The 23,852-nt window shown below is 38.7% G+C and overlaps 1 protein-coding gene across 4 annotated transcripts in view; it reads right to left on the bottom strand.

The window, feature by feature from the left end:
• The window catches only part of astn1 (astrotactin 1), a 433,021-nt gene that overhangs the window by 211,753 nt on the left and 197,416 nt on the right, over positions 1 to 23,852 (bottom strand). For all 4 annotated transcript variants that reach the window (XM_056477943.1, XM_056477951.1, XM_056477959.1 and 1 more), the window contains 2 exons: positions 5,185 to 5,351; positions 180 to 374 (listed from right to left, as the gene is read on the bottom strand). In XM_056477943.1, coding sequence (XP_056333918.1) covers positions 180 to 374; positions 5,185 to 5,351 — 362 coding nt within the window. The remainder of the gene's footprint in view (positions 1 to 179; positions 375 to 5,184; positions 5,352 to 23,852) is intronic.

The raw sequence follows: 23,852 nt of genomic DNA, 5'->3' as shown, positions 1-23,852 counted from the left end.
AAATTTAAATCAAATTAAATTACATTTTTATACAAATTATGCTGAACTGGAAATAGGAACCACGGACTTAGTAAATCAAAGAGAAATATAATAAGACAATTCACCACCACATTATCTCAGCACAATCTGTGAAATGGGTGAACTTAAGTCATCTTTTAATGAACATAGCAAAACTTCACCTGAAAGTAGCTTTAAGAATCTGTCCAGATGTGATCTCTTTGGTGTGGTTATTATAGCCATAAAAGAGGTCTCCAAACACAGTCTGGTTGGCTGGGATGTCGGCTGTGTCCCCACAGTCCAGTCCCTCTGTGCAGGCCTCTGACAGCGGTTGACAGGAGCGGCCATCTGACCCTCGCTTATAATCTTCAATACATCTGCAAACATCAGGAGGAATGAGAAGAAAAAAGGAGATCAACACATCAGAGATACAGCAGAGTGCTTTTCTGCCAATATACTGTAAAATAATACTGAGCACTGTCAGTCAGAGGTTAAGATAAATTCATTCTTTATTACTTTTTGTTCCTTATTTTGATCATTCAGAATCTATGAAACTTAAAAAGAAAACTAAAACATGTGTAGATATATTTATTATTTTATCTGTTATAAACTTAACAGTATTTTAATATATTAATGAAAAAATATATAAACATTTTAAATATGCCTATTTAATTTTAAATAAAAAATATATATATATATCTTTATATATGTGTAACACTAGGATGTATGACAACGAGGATAAGGATCCACATGCAGTTTATTAAAAGAGAATAGTCAGGCAGGCAACAGTCAAAACAGGGGCAGGGGCAGTCAAAACAGGTAATCCAAGAGCGTAGTCAGAGTCACAGGCGAATGGTCAGGACAGGTGGCAGAACAGCATACAGTGGTCTCTTGTTAATCAAGTTACATTCTAAAAAAAAGCCTGTAATAGGTGAAATCCGATAAGTAGTATGCTTTATTTTTTACAATTATTATATAGTTGTTTTAAGGCTGTAGAACCCCTCACTACACACTTTATAAACTTTTCTCAGATAGGCATTAACATTTTCACACTTTTCTCTTTTGTTTAAACACTTTCATAACTAGCATGTCTTAACTAACTTTTTGTGCGATGGTTAGCAACTTCCTCTTATTCTATGGGTGCTACCGTGGGTGCTTTTGACGGTGCAGAATGTTTCGTCAATGTTATGGAGTTTGTTGGGGAGAAAACTTGCAAACATACAGTACAGCACTTCAGAGTCACACTGCTAACGATCGAAGATTCAGGTAAATTTGGCAAGCTGAACGCATTCTGTACTGTACATGAGACGCGGCATGGAGGAGATTGACTGACAATGGTCGACAGCCAATCATGATGCAGAACACAATGCGGTAATCAGGACGCAGAACACCATGGACTGTAAAAAAAAAAAAATCGGTTAAAACTGCGGGACTGCGAATGGTGAACCGTGTTATGGTGAGGGACCACTGTAAATGATAAATCAAAGCAAAGCTCAAAAACACAGAAGTGGCAAAATAAGAAATATAAGAATAACAAGACTCAGCAATGTGAGTGTGAAACTGGGGTGTATAAATAGTCCATGAAAAAATTTTTAATCTTCAGTTGTGTGTTTGTGTGAAGCTGCGGTCACACTGGGCTTTTCCTCCCATAGACTTCCATTCATACGCACGCGAATGCATCAGACCGGAAACGCAAGGTCATGCGTCAAGTTTCGCATGTCGCTGTGGTGCAAAGTTCAAGCTTGGTGAACTCTGACCTGCGAGATCGCATCTCTTGACTGTGTGAGACCAATCGAGGATCAAAACAGGACCTCTCTGGACAGAAATTTAAAGCATGGACCGATCGCTTGCTTTTTTAAATGTCTAATGATCTTGTTTAATCCCGCCCCTTTTTAGCAGCGCCGCACGACAGAATTTCGCACACACAAAGCCCGGTGTGACTGTAGCTTCAGTGTCTGAATGACTGAATGACTGTCAGCTGTGACAGGAGTGATTGAAGCAATGACTTCTGGGAGATGTAGTTCGTTTCAGTGGCAGAATTGTAGTTCTCCAACGATCTGCAACTGCTATATCGCTGGTGATCATAACAATATGCATGCCATGTATGCATACATTTTATTTATACAGCAAATGCAGATAATTAATAATAAATGTAATAAACTAAACTAAAATAAAAAAACTAAATAAAAGCTTATTTCAATTATTTTGTGCATACTATAGGCACTCTATTTATTTATACATTCAAATTCAACACTTAAAATTCTAAAATATACAATGAGTCATATTGCGTACTGTAATGCATTTGTGTTTATTAAATCAGATTAACTCCTAGCCATTCATTAATAAAAAAATATATATATTATTTATTAGTTAATTAATTCATTCATTCATTCATTCGTTTGTTTTTGATAAAGTCTTCACCTCATGGAGAAGAGCAATGTAAAGCAGTAGTACATTCAAAACTACTAGGTGATGCAAGTAATAAGATCGGCAATTCTTTTTTTATTTCCTGCAAAACACTATCATCCCAGCAGTGTGACAGTTCACAGGAGTCGTTTATATTTATGGGCCTTTGAAACATCGCTGTCACGTCTGTTCTGTTCTACACAAGCTAACAGAGAGAAAGAGGCGTCAGGGCTTAAACGCTCTCACTTCTCCTGGTAACACTACAGTTTTACAGGAAACTGTCATCACATCCGCATCACAGACAACCATTTAAGTGGCTTCGGATTGCCTGTCACATTATCAGGATCTCCAGAGGAAAAGAGAATTATGCACATTTGCCACCTTTAGCTGTAACAGCGAATGATCTCAGCCACTCTGAATAGGTCACACTGGGCGTTTTAGAGAAGAAGATGTAAGAAGGTAGCTATTTATTTTGGTTGTCACATTCTCAGACTTTTAAAGGAAAGTCTGAAAGGAATGCTGCTGAAAGGAATGATGCATGTGCTGTCATGTCACTGTGACAGGACAAAAAAATGAAAAGTTTTGTTTTTTTATTATTATTTTTTTGTTTACTTTTATTTAGCAAAGATTCATTAGGGAAACTTTATTTGTTGTGTCCTTTTCTTTTTTGCTTTGGATTTTTTCAGACTTGTATATTCATTCATTTTCCTTCGCCATAGTTTGATTTCTATATAATTATTATTTTCTTTTTTTTTTTATAAAAAAATTACGTTTCTTTTAGCACTATTGCTGTTTTTACATAAGGTTATTTTTGCTTATATGCTACTATATATTGTTATTGTTATATTGCTGTTTTAAACATAAAACTGAACATTATCGACAAGCTTATTGACGATCATATCAAGAAATAAAGGCAGAGATCAAGACCTCAACCTCTGAAGGTCGTATAATATATTGGATCATATTATTTATTGTATCATTTTTGAGTTTTTTATATTAATTGCTTTTATGCATACTAATTTTTATATTTTTTGTTTAGAGGGGAATCTATCCAAAAATTATACTTATTACATTGTTTCTTTCAACATTATACTTCTGTCCATCTGCTCGTTAACGCAAATTTCTAATCTGACAATCACATGGCAGCAACTCAATGCATTTAGGCATGTAGACATGGTCAAGACAATCTGCTGCAGTTCAAAAAGGACATCAGAATTAGGAAGAAAGGTGATTTAAGTGACTTTGAACGTGGCATGGTTGTTGGTGCCAAACTGACTGGTCTGAGTATTTCAGAAACTGCTGATCTACTGGGATTTTCACGCACAACCATCACTACTGTTTACAGAGAATGGTCCGAAAATGAGAAAATATCCAGTGAGCGGCAGTTTTGTGGGTGCAAATGGCTTGTTGATGCCAGAGGTCAGAGGAGAATGGCCAGACAGAAAGGTAACAACAACTTAAATAACCACTTTTATGCAAGAGGCATGCAGAAGAGCATCTCTGAACCCACAACATATCGAACCTTGAAGCAGATGGGCTACAGCAGCAGAAGACCACACCGGGTGCCACTCCTGTCAGCTAAGAACAGGAAACTGAGGCTACAATTCACACAGGTTCAATATACTCAATTTCTCAGAGTCTCAATTTCTGCTGTGACATTCGGATGGTAGGGTCAGAATTTGGCGTCAACAGCATCAAAGCATGGATCCATCCTGCCTTGTAACAACGGTTCAGGTTGTTGGTGGTGTAATGGTGTGGAGGATATTTTCTTGGCACACTTTGGTCCCATTAGTACCAATCATCATGTCAATGCCACAGCCTACCTGAGTATTGTTGCTGACCATCGCTTTATGACCACAGTGTACCCATCTTCTGATGGCTACTTCCAATAGAATAACGCATCATGTCATAAAGCGTGAATCATCTCAGACTGGTTTCTTGAACATGACAATGAGTTCACTGTACTCAAATGGCCTCCACAGTCACCAGATCTCAATCCAACAGAGCACCTTTGGGATGTGGTGGAACAGGAGATTCACATCATGTGCAGTCAACAAATCTGCAGCAACTGTGTGATCTCTGAGGAATATTTCCAGCATCTCGTTGAATCTATGCCACAAAGGATTAAGGCAGTTCTGAAGGAAAAAGGGGGTCCAACCTGGTACTACTATGGTGTACCTAATAAAGTTTGCGGTGAGTGTATACATATATAGATGATCTGCTATCAGTTCCAATACTTCCAGTTCCAAACCTTGCACCCCTATTTTCTCCAGTTTATTGTTAAATTTTTTTTTTCTGCATGTGACAAAGATGCTTTAGCAAGCTACAGAAGAAAAAAAACAGACTGTACATTTACCCTGCAATTTACCCTGCATTCATTACCTACCACATTTTAGCAATTGAATGTGTGAATGCAAGCTCCATCTAGCAATTTCAGATTTGCCCGTTTTAGTTTAAATCCACTTTCCTAAATAGATAAAGACATAAATGCGTGAGTAGGTAAAATGTGCACCAATTCACACAAACAGCCCCTGTGGACTGAGAAAATATGTGTAAAAATAGTTACTGCAAGTTGCTGTGAATGGCATGAATAATCAACTGAACAAACCATAATGCACTTGCTGTGAATTTCAGGCCATTATTCAAAGGAAAACTGCAGTAATTCAGTCTTCAGAAACAGCAGGCGTAAATACCAGCGCACTCCCTGCTGCACGACTGAGACCATGAAAAAAGAAGCCCTGTTAGCGTGTCCAGATCTGGATGTAAAGTGTGTAATCTCACCCGCAGAACATCTGGATGTTGTAGAGAGTGGGATCCTCCTCCAGAGGTGCCAGCTGCTGGAGGCACAGCTGCTCACAGCCCCCATTAAAGCCGTCCGAGCAGTCAATGCCAATGTGGTGGTCATAGCAACCGGTGCCATCCTTCATCGGGCTCAAACCAGGAGGACACTGAGAAAACAAACAAAAAAAAAAATCTCTTTTGTATCATAACACCTCATTATCTTTGGTGTGTGGCAATTTTGGCTGATAGCACAGCTTATTGATCATTAGTTTCAGTCTCAGACAATCTGTTAGCTGAAGAAGAAAGCCATCGTGTTCACATATATGGGAATTAGAGTGTATTATTTTCCTGATTATCATGTGGAGTGCCCACAAGACACACTAGAGAGATCTGCTCACTTCACCAGCCACTCGGACTACACATCCCATAACGGCCTGCACTGATGCAGCTCACAGCTGTTAGTCATTTACCGAACTCTGATATCACAGCACATTACACACACTATGTAAAGATGCTGTTTTTGACATAAGTACATTAAACCTATTTTTGCAGATATTTAAGAAACATACTACGTGAACATACTTGTAAAATATCTGAAAAAACACTGCTAAAGTCAGGCATTATGGTGCCTTGAGGGAGCCAACATACTGTTAAGCTACAAAAAAACAAACTTACTCCAGACCTTCTTACTGCTCTGACTCGGTTTGTAATATCTTTTCCAACTGATCCGACTTGCGGTTTTCCGAAAACTGACCCGAAAAATTCAAAGTCCCACTGACTTTACATTAGACCAAACTTTGTGACCTTTGTGAACTTTGTGAACTTTGCACCAGACTGTCATACAGGCTTAAGATTTGGCTCATTTAACTCAGACTACCAATCTGCCAATCACCGATGACCTTTCAACTTACTAGCCACACCCTAGAAACCACTTATGGCACCCTAGCAGCTGTCCCATAGACTTTCATCGTAAAAAAAAAAAACTGCCATTGACTTTAAATTGGACATACTAATAACATACCAATCCATTCCAGCAATATACTAATCCAGTGTTTCTCAACCATGTTCCTGGAGGACCACCAACACTGCATGTTTTGGATGTCTCCTTTGTCTGTCACACCCATTACAGGTCTTTCAATCTCTGCTAATGAGCTGATGATCTGAATCAGGTGTGATCAGGAATTTGGTTAAAGAGACATGGAAAATGTGCAGAGCTGGTGGTCCTCCAGGAACATAGTTGAGAAACACTGAATAATCCATGCTAAAAACATACTAATCAATACTAGAAACATACTTAACAGCCTACTAATCCATAATAGAACCACAGAAACATACTAATCCATACTAAAAACTTACTAACAAACATACTAATCATACAAGCAACATGCTGATTCATGCTATAAATATAATACCTAATAACTAATTCATATTAAAGTCATGCTAAAAACATGCTAGTTTATACTAGAAACATGCAAGCAACGTGCTAATTCATACTATAACCATATTAATTTATGTTAGCAACCACCTTGTGATCACTCAGATCACCCTAGCAACCGCCTAGCAACACTTTAGCAACCACCTAGAATACCTTAGCAAACGCCCAGCAACACTTTAGCAACCACCTAGTAATAATTCAGAAACCCTTAGCAACCACCTAGCAAGAAACATGCTAATCCATACTAGAAACATGCTAACATACTGTAAATGTAGTTATCTATCTATGCCAACTGTTTCAATCTTCTTACTGTTTCAATCTTCAAACTACTTCAATTATTTGAACATTTAAACTTCAAATTTTCAGACTAGGCTTTCTCAAGCCACCATAAAGTTTGTCCATGTACTTTACTTTTCTAGTTCTCGTTTGAAAATGTGCATTCTGTGTTGGAATGTCTGTCTTTGTTTTGCTCTCTATAATCCGCCCACTGTCAATTTACCCAATTATATTCTGTCACACCAGGTTGCCTTGGACAGCATATTTCTTTTCAGTCATGAAGGCTACATCAATGTATATGGCTGCGGCTGAAAACACAACATCTGGAGGACAGCAACAGTCTCCGAAATAGAAATTTCAGAAGTAAGGACCGGGTTTTGAATTAGGAGTACAATACCTAGTTCAACCACTCTGTGTCAATCTTACATACTACACCTTTAAAGGCCCAATGAAAATAAAATAACCACCTAGTAATAACTCAGAAACTGTTATGGGAAGCAGACGGACAAGGAAGGTGAGTGAGATATTAACGATGTTTATTTACAACATGTAAGCACATAAGTAGAATGGAGGAGAAGTGAGTGGAGTCTGGTTGTTCGTAGAGATCCTTGGTGGCAGGTTGGATGACTGATACTGAGGGAGACCGAGTGCACACACCAGAGGGCTTGCGGGGAAGACAGACTGACGACAAACACAAGGCAAACAGGATTCCGGGAACACTGGACAAACTAGGAGAGACAGAGAGCAGATAAGTACAATATACGGATATCGAGGGTTAGTGATTACCAGGAGGTGTTCACTCAGAGTCCGCTTCGTAGGAACGAGACCGGACACTGAGTGAAGTGAGGTGTGTGCTTATATAGTGACTATGAGTGATTGGGTGCAGCTGTGTGTGGTTAATACTCAGGTGATGGTGATCTTTGCGTGATGCTGGTGGAAGAGCCTGGCCAATCCGTGACATTACCCCCCTCCCCAGGGCCCGCTCCTGAGGGCCTATACCTCCGACGCCGTGGTGGTCTACCACGTCCACGAGGTGCTGGAAACTCGGGGTGATTGGAGTGGAACTCTTCCATAAGTGCAGGATCTAATATATCTGATCTGGGGACCCAAGATCTCTCCTCTGGACCGTATCCCTCCCAGTCGACAAGATATTCCAGCTGACCACCACGACGTCGGGACCGTAGAAGGTCCTTGATCTTGTAGATGGATCCGACTTCCGACATCAGTGGGGGAGGAGGTTCCTCTTCATGGCCAGGCTCTGTGGAGGGAATCAGAGGGTTGTGAAAGGGTTTGAGGAGTGACACGTGGAATGTGGGGTGGATCCTATATTGTGGTGGTAACTGTAACTTAAACGTGACGGGGTTGACCTGCTCCAGAATGGTGAAGGGACCAACAAATCTGGGACTAAGTTTTCGGGAGGGCAGTCGCAAGCGGATGTCTCTGGTGGAGAGCCAAACTTTCTGCCCCGGCGCATAGCTAGGGCCTGGAATCCTCCTCTTGTCGGAGACCTCCTTGGCTCTGCGAACTGCCCTCTGGAGATGGTGATGAGCATCGTCCCAGACCCTCTCGCTCTCCCGGAACCAGTAATCCACTGCGGGGACATCAGAAGGTTCGCCATCCCAGGGAAAGAGTGGAGGTTGGAAGCCCAGAATACACTGGAATGGCGTAAGTCCGGTGGTAGGTTGCCGCAGGGAATTCTGGGCGTATTCCGCCCAGCCCAGAAACTGGCTCCAGGAGTTTTGATGACCGTGACAGAATGTTCTGAGGAACCGCCCCACTTCTTGGATTTTCCTCTCTGTCTGGCCGTTGGTCTGTGGATGATAGCCAGACGAGAGGCTGACGGTCACACCTAGGAGTCTGAAGAAGGCTTTCCATAGTCTGGAGATGAACTGGGGTCCTCGGTCCGAGACTATGTCCTCAGGTAACCCAAAGCATCGGAAGACATGGTTGAATAGGGTTTCGGCGGTTTCCAGGGCTGTGGGCAGACCCTTCAAGGGAATCAAACGGCAGAATTTGGAAAATCGATCGACAATGACTAAAATGCAGGTATTACCTTCAGATGATGGGAGATCTGTCATGAAGTCAACTCCTAGGTGTGACCAGGGGCGGTTTGGGATGGGCAAGGGATGGAGTTTACCTGCAGGTAGATGGCGAGGACTCTTCGACATAGCGCACTCTCTACAGCCTTGAACGTATCTCCTCACATCCCTCGCCATGTGCGGCCACCAAAAGCGTTGGGATAGCAGCGAGAGGGTGTTGTTGGTCCCGGGATGTCCTGTGCCCAAAGATGTATGGGTGGAATGGATCAGATCTACCCGTTGGTTTTCAGGAATGAAACGACGATTGGGGGGACAGCCCGGCGGAGTCCTGGATTCGGGAGTGGCGACGACTGTAGGAGCGGACCAGGTGATGGGACAGACCGTGATCTGTTCTGGGAGGATTCTGGCTGGGGTCTCCATGATTTCCGGCTGATCATAAATACGGGAAAGTGCGTCCGCTCGGATGTTCTTTGACCCAGGTCGGTAAGATATTGAGAATTGGAATCGGGAGAAGAACAGGGACCATCGGGCCTGACGAGGACAGAGTCTTTTGGCTTCTTTGAGGTACTGGAGATTCTTATGGTCTGTAATCACCTGGAAAGGATGTTTAGCTCCCTCCAGCCAGTGTCGCCATTCTTCCAGGGCAAGCTTGATAGCCAATAGCTCCCGATGTCATAGTTTCTCTCCGCCGGGCTGAGCTTCCTTGAGAAATAGGCGCATGGATGGAGTAATGCTGGTGTACCTTGATGTTGTGACAGGATGGCTCCAACTCCAGTTGTCGAGGCATCTACCTCGACCACGAACGGGATTTCAGGATCTGGGTGAGTCAGGAGTGGAGCTTGAGTGAATGATTGTTTGAGGGTTTGGAAGGCTGCATCGGCTTCGGGAGGCCAGGAGAGTTTCTTGGGGTGATTTTTGAGTAGGTTGGTCAGCGGAGCGGTAATGAGACTGTAGTTGTGGATGAATCGTCTATAGAAATTGGCAAACCCTAGAAATCGTTGGAGTTCTTTAATAGTTGTTGGTTGTGGCCAGGAGACAACGGCAGTGACCTTCCCCTCGTCCATGCGAACCCCTTTCTGATCAATAATGTACCCCAAGAACTGAACAGATGGTAGGTGGAAGGAGCATTTTTCAGCCTTGAGGTACAATTGATGGTCTCTGAGGGTTTGTAGGACCTCCGCAACGTGGTGGCGGTGTTCGGCCTCACTCCGGGAGTAAATCAGGATGTCATCAATGTAGACTATGACGGAGATATGGAGGAACTCCCGGAGGACTTCGTGAATGAAGTTCTGGAATACGGAGGGGGCGTTGACCAGACCATAGGGCATGACCAGGTATTCGTAGTGCCCTGTAGGGGTCACAAACGCCGTCTTCCACTCGTCCCCCTCACGTATTCTGACCAGATTGTAGGCGCTGCGGAGGTCCAACTTCGTGAATATCTTGGCGGATCGGAGTTGTTCCAGGGCCGCAGGGACGAGAGGAAGGGGATACCGGAACTTAATTGTTCCTTGATTCAGAACTCGGTAATCGATGCAAGGACGCAGCCCTCCATCCTTCTTGGCCACAAAGAAAAAGCTTGAGGCAGCGGGTGACGTGGACTGGCGGATATACCCCTGACTCAGTGCTTCCTGAATATACTCCTCCATGGCCTTAGTTTCCGGAAGGGACAACGGGTAGATCCTACCTTTGGGCATAGGAGCGTCTGGCAGCAGGTCTATGGCGCAGTCCCATGGCCGATGTGGAGGTAGCTGGGAAGCTCTCTTGGGGCAAAAAACGTCTTCATATGTGGAGTAGATCTTCGGGATTTGAATGGATTGTTTATTGACTGGACTTTCGACAGACGTGACATAGATGGTAAGTGGTTTCTGAAGTTGAACAGGTAGGTCGGGAAAACATCTGGTTTTGCAGTCTTCACCCCATTTCTTTATTTCTCCTGTGCCCCAAGAGAGGATGGGATCGTGCTTCACCAGCCACGGGCGCCCTAGAATGATGTCCATGGATGCACCCTCCAGAACCAGAAATTGGATCTCCTCCTTGTGGAGCAATCCCACTTGGAGATAGATAGGTTCACATTTGCGATGGATACGTGCCTGGGAATGGATTGCGTTGGTTATGGGTTGGATCTGGTAGACGTGCGTCGAGGCTTCGGTGTTAAGATGGAGCTGGCGACAGAGGGCGTACGAGATGAAATTTCCAGCTGACCCGGAGTCAATGAGGGCCGTGACTGAAACAGATACAGAAGGGGTAGTTAACTGGACATTGGTGGTGAGAGGATGCATTTTTTCAATGGGGGAACTGAATACACTCACCAAGGGACGTGCTGGACGAATGGGACAGTCCAGCCTGACATGTCCTTCGGCACCACAGTACATACATAGACCCCGGGTCAGCCTCCTCTGTCGCTCAGTGATGGTGAGTCTACCAGATTCCATGATCATTGGTTCAGGTTCTGGAGGGACTGCTGGCTCTGGCGAACGGAGGAGTGCTTGGGGAACAGGTGGAAGATCGTGCTGGTATACCCTCAGACGATCGGAACAGCGGAGGGATAGTTGGATGAATTTCTCCAACCCCAAGGTATCGTCGAGGGCTGCTAGCTGTAGTCGGAGGCTGGGCTCCAGTCCGAGCCGGTAGGTGGTGATGAGAGATCGCTCATTCCATCCGCTAGCAGCAGCCAGAGTACGGAACCGGAGCGCATAATCCTGAGTGGACATGGCTCCCTGTTTGAGATGGTATAGCTGTTCTCCAGCTGCTACTTCGGCATCTGCACGACCAAAAACCTCCTTAAAGTACTTGATGAAAGCTTGAATGGAGCTGGTTACCGGCCCAGACTGTTGCCAGATGGTTTCTGCCCACCGAAGAGCCGATCCAGAGAGAAGGGAGATGATGAATGCGATTTTGGACCAATCTGTGGGATATAACTCAGGTTGCATGGTGAATATGAGAGAACATTGCAAAAGAAATCCATTGCACTCCTCCGCCCCGCCAGAGTAGGGCGCTGGTCGAGCCATGGGACTGGATGAGTGGGTGGACGGTGAAGAAGTGCTCGGTGCTGGTGGTGCTTCGGGAAGTGGAGTAGATGGCAATAAAACTCTCTTCAACGAGTCCACCAACTCTTGAATGGGATCGTGAGTGCTCATGCTGTTGATTGTAGAGGTCCGGTCTTCTGTTATGGGAAGCAGACGGACAAGGAAGGTGAGTGAGATATTAACGATGTTTATTTACAACATGTAAGCACATAAGTAGAATGGAGGAGAAGTGAGTGGAGTCTGGTTGTTCGTAGAGATCCTTGGTGGCAGGTTGGATGACTGATACTGAGGGAGACCGAGTGCACACACCAGAGGGCTTGCGGGGAAGACAGACTGACGACAAACACAAGGCAAACAGGATTCCGGGAACACTGGACAAACTAGGAGAGACAGAGAGCAGATAAGTACAATATACGGATATCGAGGGTTAGTGATTACCAGGAGGTGTTCACTCAGAGTCCGCTTCGTAGGAACGAGACCGGACACTGAGTGAAGTGAGGTGTGTGCTTATATAGTGACTATGAGTGATTGGGTGCAGCTGTGTGTGGTTAATACTCAGGTGATGGTGATCTTTGCGTGATGCTGGTGGAAGAGCCTGGCCAATCCGTGACAGAAACCCTTAGCAACCACCTAGCAAGAAACATGCTAATCCATACTAGAAACATGCTAACATACTGTAAATGTAGTTATCTATCTATGCCAACTGTTTCAATCTTCAAACTACTTCAATTATTTAAACTTTTAAACTTCAAATTTTCAGACTAGGCTTTCTCAAGCCACCATAAAGTTTGTCCATGAACTTACTTTTCTAGTTCTCTTTTGAAAATGTGCATTCTGTGTTGGAATGTCTGTCTTTGTTTTGCTCTCTACACTGTAAACCCTCATGCTGTCTTTACTTAAACAATTAAGTAAAGTTGACTAAACATAACTTAAAATTTAGCATTTTGGTCCTATCACTTAAAAATATGAGTTAATTTAACTTATGTACCATGAAAATGAAAACTTGAGATGAAAAACTGGAGATTTTAAGTGTAGTGAGCTCAAAATAATCATAATTAATCCTTTGAAGGTAATTGAAGGTAATAGGTCATTTTTACAAATGTAGTCTTGACTGTAAAATTCTAATATGTGCAAACAAATGGCTTAAGGTATAATTATTCATCATAATGTGAATAAATGGCTACTTATTTTTTGTTTAAAAATTATTTAAACATTTTTTCATAGTATATTATTACACACACTGAAAACCCTAATAAGTTGACTGAACTAAATTAATTGAGTAAACTCGTTGCCTCAATTTAATTGAGTAATGGAGTCTCACAAAACTTGCATTTTTAAGTTAATTTAACTTGCCAGTTTTAGTACTAATTTTGATGAACTGAACAATTTAAGTATAATCTACTTAAGTACTAATTTTGGTGAACTGAACAATTTAAGTATAGTCTACAAAACCGGCAAGTTAAATGAACCTAAATATGCAAGTTTTGTAAGACTCCATTACTCAATTAAATTGAGGCAACGAGTTTACTCAGTTAATTTAGTTTAGTCAACTTATTAGGGTTTTCAGTGTATAATCCGCCCACTGTCAGTTTACCCAATTATATTCTGTCACACCAGGTTGCCTTGGACAGCATATTTCTTTTCAGTCATGAAGGCTACATCAATGTATATGGCTGCGGCTGAAAACACAACATCTGGAGGACAGCAACAGTCTCCAAAATAGAAATTTCAGAAATAAGGACCGGGTTTTGAATTAGGAGTACAATACCTAGTTCAACCACTCTGTGTCAATATTTCATACCACACCTTTAAAGGCCCCATGAAAATAAAATAACGTTTTTTTTCATGCTAGTATCATGTTAGTTTTAAGCATATATATATATGCTAGTGTGCTCTAAAACAGTGACAGAATTTAGATTTTGAAGTTATAAATCTGATATAAATATCCAAAGCTTGCAATTTGTCACTTTCTCTAAATGGATCAACAATATTTTTGACAATCTCATTCTTCAGTTTCACATCAAATCTTCTTACCAATCAAATGCTCTATAGTATCTGACATGTCCCTCCCCCTTCAAGATAATTCTCATTTGCTTTTGATTTGATGTGAACTGTGGTTGAACTGTGATAAAATGAAACAATATTTGCAGTTTTTTATAAAGAGGATGGGACTACTATATGTCCCGCCCCCTGTCTTAATGTTTCAGTTAAGATTACGTAAAGCTTCGAATATAAAATACACATTTAAAAGCATTACACAAGACCTTTAAGCACCACACTCATTAACATTCATTGCTCAGTAGTTTTCTCTTTTGTCCTGTTTCATGATTCCTGGTTTCGTTCTTTTGCTTTATCTGTTTTTTTTTATCTTGGTCTACAGTATTTATTTATTTTTTAATTTTTTTATTTATTTATTTTTACAGTGTTTTAATACTTTTCCACTGCAGGAACAAGATACAGAATAGATACAGATAGAAAGAGTTATAAATAAATACAGGTTAATTTCAAAAATGCTATTCCCAGCATAGAAGTTAGGCTTCCTTCCAAACTGCATGTCTGTTTTCCCCAAACTGCATGTCTGTTTTCTGTTGTCCCCAAGCTAGGGATGGCAAGTTCACACAATGCTTTCTGTCAGCTTTAGGCTTCATAAGGAATTTGACAGGTTGATTTTCACCTGCGTGGAAAATGGGATAAAATACACCTTCACACTTTAAGTTATAAGCTCCGTATACTCTTGCTTGCAGCAGGTGCTTATACAGTACACCTAAAAAGCTTACTTGAGACAACCTGAGAGTGTTGAGAAAGGTTTTCCAGCAAAAGCATCACTTCCCAGGAAGCCATATTTTCAACCGCAAAGCAAAACAATAGAAATTTTCCAGTATTTTGGTAAGGGTGAAATTTATACAAAAGAACAAGCTTCTCTACAATTAGTCACTCACTATTTGAACGTCATTAAAATGGGAGGTTGAAAGGGCATAATTTTCGCTCACAGTGGGCGTTGATTCACATACAAAGCAGCTGTTATAACAAAAAATGCATTAAATGAGTAAAGCTCTTTCAACAAAATGAAACACATTCTTTATCCTAATTAATCGCTGATTCTTTTAATTCTACTGATACAAGGCATTTGAAGATATTACAAACAAAAATAGTAACACTTTTTTACAGCGGTTCTCAATCCTGGTCACCGAGACACTCTGCACTGCATATTTCACATGTTTCTTTCGTTTAACACACATGATTTAGATAACAAGCTCATTAGAAAAGAGCTCCAACAAGGAACTGTGTTGAGAGCAACATGTTCCCTACATAGTGTTCACTGCTCTCTACCCTGTGCACACGGGAATTTGTCTTGAAGTTTACTTCATTCAAAAAAGAAAAAATTTTAAAAATAGTGGTCCATTATTTAATGATTTATTTATTTATTAACATGAACAAACAATTAGTAAGACATTTTTTACTGTATTTCTACATATTTGTTAAGTTAAATTAAGTCAAAGTCCCTTTAAGGCAAGTCATTTCACTCAGCGGCCATCTTTGAAATGCCTCTCGGGCAGTATGCTCCAAAACTGTTAGCCAAGCTTATGATTACATTACATACAGTATTTGGAATCACCAATAAAATTAAACAACTGTCTCATAGGTTTCGTTTCTAAACGTCCGAATCAAACAAATTCGGCATATTTTCAGGTTGCCCAAGCGAATGCGCATGCGCACTCAAACTGAAAAAGATTATGACACCAACCTCATTCATGGCCGTATTACACTCTATCGTTCTCTAAATAATGCTTGTCTGATTGCACTGGTCTTCTGAAGTAATCCATAACTTGGTCTTGATGGTGAATCTCCTCCAGAAATGACAGCAACTCTTTGTTTACAAGTTTGTGGGCATTTGAGTAGTTGCGTTTGACAGGATTGACTGTATCTCGCCTTAGTTTCATACAGATTACAAAACTAAAAAACTTTTGTTTTCAAGTGCGCGTGGTTAATTTAAAAGTACATATTTCAAGCTTTATTTGGATATACAGTGCATCCGGAAAGCATTCATAGCACTTCACTTTTTCATGTTAAAGCCTTATTACAAAATGGATTAAATTCATTTATTTTCTCAAAATTCTGCACACAATACCCCACAATGACAATGTTAAAAAAGATTTTATGAAATTATTGCAAATTTATTACAAATAAAAAACCTGAAAAATCACATGTACATAAGTATTCACAGCCTTTGCTCAATACTTTGTTGATGCTCTATCAGGTTGGATGGGAAGCAACGATGTACAACCATTTTCAGATCTCTCCAGAGATGTTCAATAGGATTTAGGTCTAGGCTCTGGCTAAGCCACTCAAGGACATTCACCTTCAGTTGTTGTAAAGCCACTTGATATTTGGTGGTGTGCTTTGGGTCATTGTCCTACTGGAAGATGAACCGTCGTTCCAGTCTGAGGTCAACAGCATTTTGAAGCAGGTTTTCATTCAGGACATCTCTGTACATTGCTGCATTAATCTTTCCCTCTATCCTGACTAGTCTCAGTACCTGCTGCTGAAATACGTCCCCACAGCATGATGCTGCCACCACCATGCTTCACTGTAGGGATGGTATTAGGCTGGTGATGAGCGGTGCCTGCTTTTCTCTAAAGGTACATGTGATTTTTCAGTTTTTTTTAAATAAATTTGCAACAATTTCATACAAGTTTTTTTCACGTTGTCATTATGGGGAAATAAATTGATTTAATCCATTTTGGAAAAAGGCTGTAACATAAAAAAATGGGGAAAAAGTGAAGCGCTATGAATACTTTCCGGATGCACTGTATACTATATTATAAACTTCACCTCCTCGCTTCTTCAATTTCTTTAGGTGCAGGTTGGGTGTAGAACACACATTTTCTGACCATCACCTTTTCACTTGACCTCATTCGTATTGGAGATCAAAGCCCAGATGTTGGTAATGCATCTTAGTAGCACATCTTGTCCCTGGATGCATCCGTATTGATTTTGTCAGTTAGCTACAGCTGACGAGACACCTGATTTATTACCAGCAATGCAGAGAGCACAGGACACAGAGTCTCTTAACTCACCGGTGGCAGATTCCTTAAATCACAGAGTCCCAGTCTGATCAGCTCAATAGAAGACAATTTTGAGGAAAGGAGAGGGTAGCTTGACAAAAAGCTAATTTTTCAGACGATTAAACTGCTCATCATTGGGCAACATGACATGCTTTACAAGTACACAATGAAAGATTTATGGTATATAACTACTGAATAACTACTGAGTGAATTTACATGAACCAATAATTAAAACAAACTAGCAAAACATTCTTTTGCACTTTGGATCATTTGGATTTTGTTCCTGAAACACTAGTATAAGAGTGTGTTACCAAGAGTAAGCAGTGATTTTACTAGTTGTAAAGTCTGATTTATTACAATTATTATTATTACATTATATTTAGCAAATTGGGAGATTTGATAGGTATGTTGGTCAAAAACAAGACATCAAAGTAAAAGTGGTTTTATTTACATAGACAAAATATTACCACCTGCTTTGAATGTTATCACTCAATTAAATGGGCATTATCAGTGGTTATCAGCTGATAGATATAGGCCAGTAGGGGTCTTCTGCACCTACTGGTAGGCTCAGAAGGCTGTTATTATCCATCCACATGGTTAATCTGCTAAACTAATAGAGAAGACTCCAGATCCAGATCAGTTTTTACATTACTGTGACGGTTGGGTTCAGGGTTGAGGTAGACGTTAATAAAACACAATTAATTGGAAACTTTAGTTAGTAATATAAATAATTCTCCTGGTTAATCAGCTATACTAATAGAGAAGACTCCAGATCTGCTTTTACATTACTGTGATGGTTGGGTTTAGGGTTGGTGTATGGGTAGACGTTAATAAAATACAATTGATGGGAAATTTAATAAATAATATAAATAATTCTCGTTAACCTCCGGCTGCAGCCATATGTGATCTATAGCTGATTAACTATGTGAATGGATGATAACAGCCTTTTGAGGCTACCAGTAGGCACAGAAGGCCTGCACTGACCCATATCTATCTGATAACCACTGATAATGCCCATTCAATTGAGTGATAGCATTCAAATCGTCTAATATTACTTACTGTGTGTATTGTAATGCTTCAAATCGATTTTTTGTGAGAATAAAAACATATATTTAGGTAAAAATTAAGTAAAATACTTATTCTGACCTGTAATTATTTAAAATTGTAAATAATAGGTGAAAAGGTCATTATAAATTGGTTTATATTTATATAATGTTAGAAATGTTTTGCTGACAAATCGATAAGAATGTTAATGCTAACTTAATTTTGAGAAAAACTACAGACAGATATTTATAATTCCAAGATGATGGATAATATATACAGTTGAAGTCAGAATTATTAGCCCCCCTTTGATTTTTTTCTTTTTTAAATATTTCCCAATTGATGTTTAACAGAGCAAGGAAATTTATGTCTGATACTTTTTTTTCTTGTGGGGAAAATCTTATTTGCTTTATTTCGGCTAGAATAAAGGCAATTTGAATGTTTTTAAAAACCTTTTTATGGTCAAAATTATTAGCCCCTTTAAGCTATATTTATTCAATAATCTCCAGAACAAACCATTGTTATACAATAACTTGCCTAACTACCCTAACCTGCCTAGTTAACCTAAATAACCCAGTTAAGCCTTTAAATGTCACTTTAAGCGGTATAGAAGTGTCTTGAAAAATATATAATCAAATATTATTTACTGTCATCATAGCAAAGATAAAAGAAAAAAGTTATTAGAAATGAGTTATTAAAACAATTATGTTCAGAAATGTGTTGAAAAAAATCTTCTCTCTGTTAAACAGAAATTGGGGAAAAACAAACAAACGGGGGGGGCTAATAATTCAGAGGGGCCATATATATATATATATATATATATATATATATATATATATATTTGTTTTTAGATAATACAGACTTAAAGAGCCCTATCATACCCCCAGCGCAATATGGTGCAAGACCAACGCAACCCCAATTTTCATGTTTTGCACCATGTTGTTTAAATAGCAAATCCATTTGCGCCGCTTTGTGCACTCATGGGTGTACCGGTCTATAAAGACAATTTGCATTTGTATAATGGTATTAGTATTATTATTATCAATATTACTTATTATATGCATATTTATATTTGTTTTAATAAAACTAAGTTTAGATTTGTCCACCAGGTTTTGGAGACGTACACTGTAAAAAAAAAAGCAGGGTTCCACACAATTCATTCATGTTGTCCCAACACAAATCTATTAAGTTAACTTAACACTTTTAACAAATTTAGGTGGATTGAACATAAAAAAATAAGTTGTCCCAAAGAAATCTCAAGAATTGTGTTGTTTCAGCTCATTTTAATTAAGTAGTTTAATTAAATTTTTTTTGAGTGTATGCATCACCATGGGGCATTAGAATAGGATGTTTTTGACCACACTTTGCTATTATTGATCATTTATTCGTTTGCTGGAAATTAGAACTGAATTTAGAAATAGTTTAGAAACAAATCTTTGCGTTAACAAATAAAATTAAATACATAGACTGTGATGGATGTCTTCAGTGCAGTGCGTACAACATCGTTTCCTTACTCCACGAAAGTAAAGGAGTAAAGTTAAGAGTAAAAGTAAAGTAAAAAAAAGTAAAGAGGCTGAATTGAGGAAGCTACTTTATCATGGTGCAGATGGTCTGTTTAACTGTTTCTCACTAGTAAAGCATTCAGTTTTTCCACTTACGCCATGTAAATAGCAAATGCACTGGCATGGCGCCACTGACTCTTAAAGGGAATGAGAGTCTGATGCACGTTATGCTCAAAATACACCCATAACTCATTAAGAGAATAAGCACAAACCTGTTAGGCCATGTGCCAGGGTGCAAACCATATTTTTCTGTCCCTAAAATAGCAAATAAGAATTCGGACATGCCCTTAATGCTTTTGCATCATGCGCTTTACACTCTGAGCTTAGATCATTAAATAGTGCCCATAGATTTCATTATTATATTTATTACACTGTATATAAAAACCACGCAACAAGATTTTTATATATGGTACATTTTCTACAACAGCTTTTAGTGGGCTAAATGTGAAATGCCTTAGTGCCAACTGAGGTCAAATACATATTTACGGTGATTGATTCTGCCTTCTATTCCAATTTGTTCTTTGTGACCATGGATTTAAAAAGAATGAATGAGCCAATGCATTAGTGTGAGGAAATGGGCAATTTATAATAATTATTTAAAAAGCACTGTGCCTATATAAAGAGAACAATTTAGCAAGGAATGCATGCATGGAAACAGAAAGAAAAAAATAAACAAAAATGACAAGTTTTATTCTGGGATGCCCTTGCATCCATCGTGAGGTGAATAAAGCGATTCCTGAGTCATAGTTCAAAATCATTGCGCTCTTCTATCTCAGCTCAAAGCATCCTTGATTGAAAAGCACTTTGCAGCGCAGAGGACATGGTGAGACAGTTAATGATGCCAAAGAAGTCATGAAAGGTTTAAATTCCAGATAAACTGAAAAAGCCCTGAACTACTGAGCCTTTTAATCTCATTTCCAAATGGGGATCTAGTCCCACAGCTTTCCAAAGCTTAAGAGAATTGCCTATGTGATTTTGTCATATAGGAACAAATCCCTTTCAGACTGTCGGATAAGCTATGCAAATCTAAAAAACTGCCAAAAAGGAGGGAGGAACCAAAGGAGACAGAATGCTTATTCAATATATAGCTCTTTTTTTGTGAGGAAAGAAGAATATTCTCTCAAAAACTGCCAAAGCTAAAGCTAAAAAATCAGCTGCAATATTGTTCTAAACATGAAAACACCATGATAACAGCACAAACACACACACAAACACATGCACGCATTCACACAAACACACGCACACACAGACACACACACACACACACACACACACACACACACACACACACACACACACACACACACACACACACACACACACACACACACACACACACACACACACACACACACACACACACACACACACACACACACACACACACACACACAGAACAGAATGAAGTTCAACTTTAACTGTCTAAATTGAGCCAGTGTGAAAGACTGGCAGGTGCTTTGTTTCTTAGCACAAAAACCCATGCCGAGAACCACAAGAGATCAGAAACACTGACATGCTTTTCAAAATGTCCAATTTTAGGAATGAAAAAGTCCCAGTGTTTCTTGCACTCTTATAATAAAACAACAGCTTGAATTTGTCTATAAAAATAAATACATTTTGTTTTACATACCTAAAGCAGTGATTTTATCACAGTCAGAATTATTGCAATAATTTTCATTAACATTTTAGAAATTGGGCAGTTCAGCAAGGAATTTGGGTCAACAAAACATCACATTTTGATGTTCACATTAAATCACATTTGCAAAAGTGATTTTATTCACATAGAAATAATATAAAATAATAGTGCACACACACACACACACACACACACACACACACACACACACACACACACATATATATATATATATATATATATATATATATATATATATATATACATATATATATATATATATACATATATATACATATATATACATATATACATATATATATATATATATATATATATATATATATATATATATATATATATATATATATATATATATATATATATATATATAATTTAATATATATAATGTATAATTTACAATAAGGTTGTATTAATTAATGTTAGCTTAATAGCTAATTTATTACTATTTACAAATTATGACCAATACATTTATTACAGTATTAATTCATCTTTGAGTAATGAAAATAAAGTTGTACATAGTTAGTTCATGTTAACTCACAGCAATTTAACCAATGTTTTCAAGTATGAATTTGAATTTTAATAATGCATTAGCAAATGTTGAACTATGATTAATAAATGCCATACAATAATCGTTCATTATTAGTTCATGTTTGTAAATACACGAACTATGAAACCTTATTGTAAAGTGTGGTATTTTTTTGTGCAAATTTGTGCAAATAAAGCATCAGAACATTGGAGAAATAATGTCCTTTTGTGGCACACCATAAAATATATACAGTGGTGGAAAGAGTACTGAAAAATCATACTTAGGTAAAAGTACTATTACTTGCCCAAAATGTAGTGCAAATAAAGTAAAAGTATCTGTTGTAAATATCACTCAACGTATGAGTAAAAAGTAGCCCTTATAAAAGTACTCAAGAGTAGTGAGTATTACTCTGTGAAAAGCTGGTGCATTTAATTTATGTAATTTGTGGATGTGTGTAAATGTAACATATTGTAGGGCAATTAGTTATTGCCCAGCAGGCACACACCATTATAAGACATTGATATTAGGTTAGATTTAGGTTGTGATGTCAGGTGACCAACATTGAATGTCTAGCAGCGTCTATGGAAAAAGTTGTTTTGATTTCCATTAACGACATCAAATGACATAGATATTTTACTGATTTTAGGCTGTTAGAAAGAGACCAAAATCCAACATTGAGCCAACATTTTAAACCAACGCTAATTGAATACTGGCATTTATTCATCAGATATGGTAACCAAAATCTAACATCTGATAGACGTCATAGTGGTAACGTCCATACAAGGTCAAGCTGTAACATCATTGGACGTTGATATTTGGTTGATTTTAGGTTGGATGTTGAACACTGACGTCAGCCTGACATTGAGTTCTGATGTCAACCCGATTTTCATTCCAATCAAAATGAAATGAAACAAAAGGTACAACGTCAGTCTGACATCATGTTGACGTCCTCTACCTGCTCAGTGTTTAAGGCTATTTCATCGTAGTAAACATCCGTCATCTTCTCATCAGTGACTTGCTTCTAAACAGCCTCTGGGTCAATGCGTGTAAAGATTTTAGACATCTTGGACACTTGTAATGCTTCCAGTTTTCTGTAATTATAAATCACCCATGTCTTGAGGGAGATCATCATGATGGGATTTACCTTCTATGTGCGATTTGATTGGACAGGAATCACAAGATTGATTTTACTTATCCCTATAGACAAGAAAAAAGTAAAGTAATGACCCATACTGCACTAAAAATGAACTCAAGAGAAGGTAAAAGTACATGTTTTTAAAACTACTTGGTAAACTACAATTTCTGAGAAAAACTACTGAATTACAGTATTTTGAGTATTTGTAATTTGTTACCTAACATCACTGCATACATATTTACATAAAAATGAAATATTCTTATTCTGTCATGTACTAAAAATATGTAAAGTACAGTTGGTCATGCTTAACACCTTTATATTCTCAATTATTTCAACTTTTGAGTAAAATTTGTGATCTGAAGAATATTGCTTGTTATGTGATCCTTAATTGTTTATTAATTGCATATTTTAGTCTTTAATATGTCTTTAAATGATTCTGGTTCTAAACTCCTCATAAGTTCCACTATTTTTAAATTACAAAAAGGTCAATGGTAATAATGATGGTATTAATATTTGACATTTTAAGAAATTGAAAATATATAACAAGCCTGACAATATTTTTTGATATAAAAATTGCAGGAAAGAGCAAAACAACATTATATTATATTATTCCTTACAATAAAACAACATTATATTTTAGCAGTTTTGCACTGCCTGCTGACTGCTATAACAAAGCAATAATCAAATCATTGTAATTAAGCAGCATATAGCTACAATTACATTCAAGAAAAAGACCCTAAATTATAACAACGCTTATTTGAACTAGTAACACTACATTCATCAATAACAAAAGCAATTTTTTTTTAAAAAGAGATGTCTTCTTGCTAAGGTCTTTGCAAATGGAATATTTTTCTTCTTATTTTGTATGCAAATGGTCAACCTGAAAGTCACAGTCATTTTAT

The sequence above is a fragment of the Danio aesculapii genome, chromosome 2 (genome assembly GCF_903798145.1).
Source record: "Danio aesculapii chromosome 2, fDanAes4.1, whole genome shotgun sequence".
Lineage (NCBI taxonomy): Eukaryota > Metazoa > Chordata > Actinopteri > Cypriniformes > Danionidae > Danio > Danio aesculapii.
This window is presented reverse-complemented; position numbering and strand designations above follow the sequence as displayed.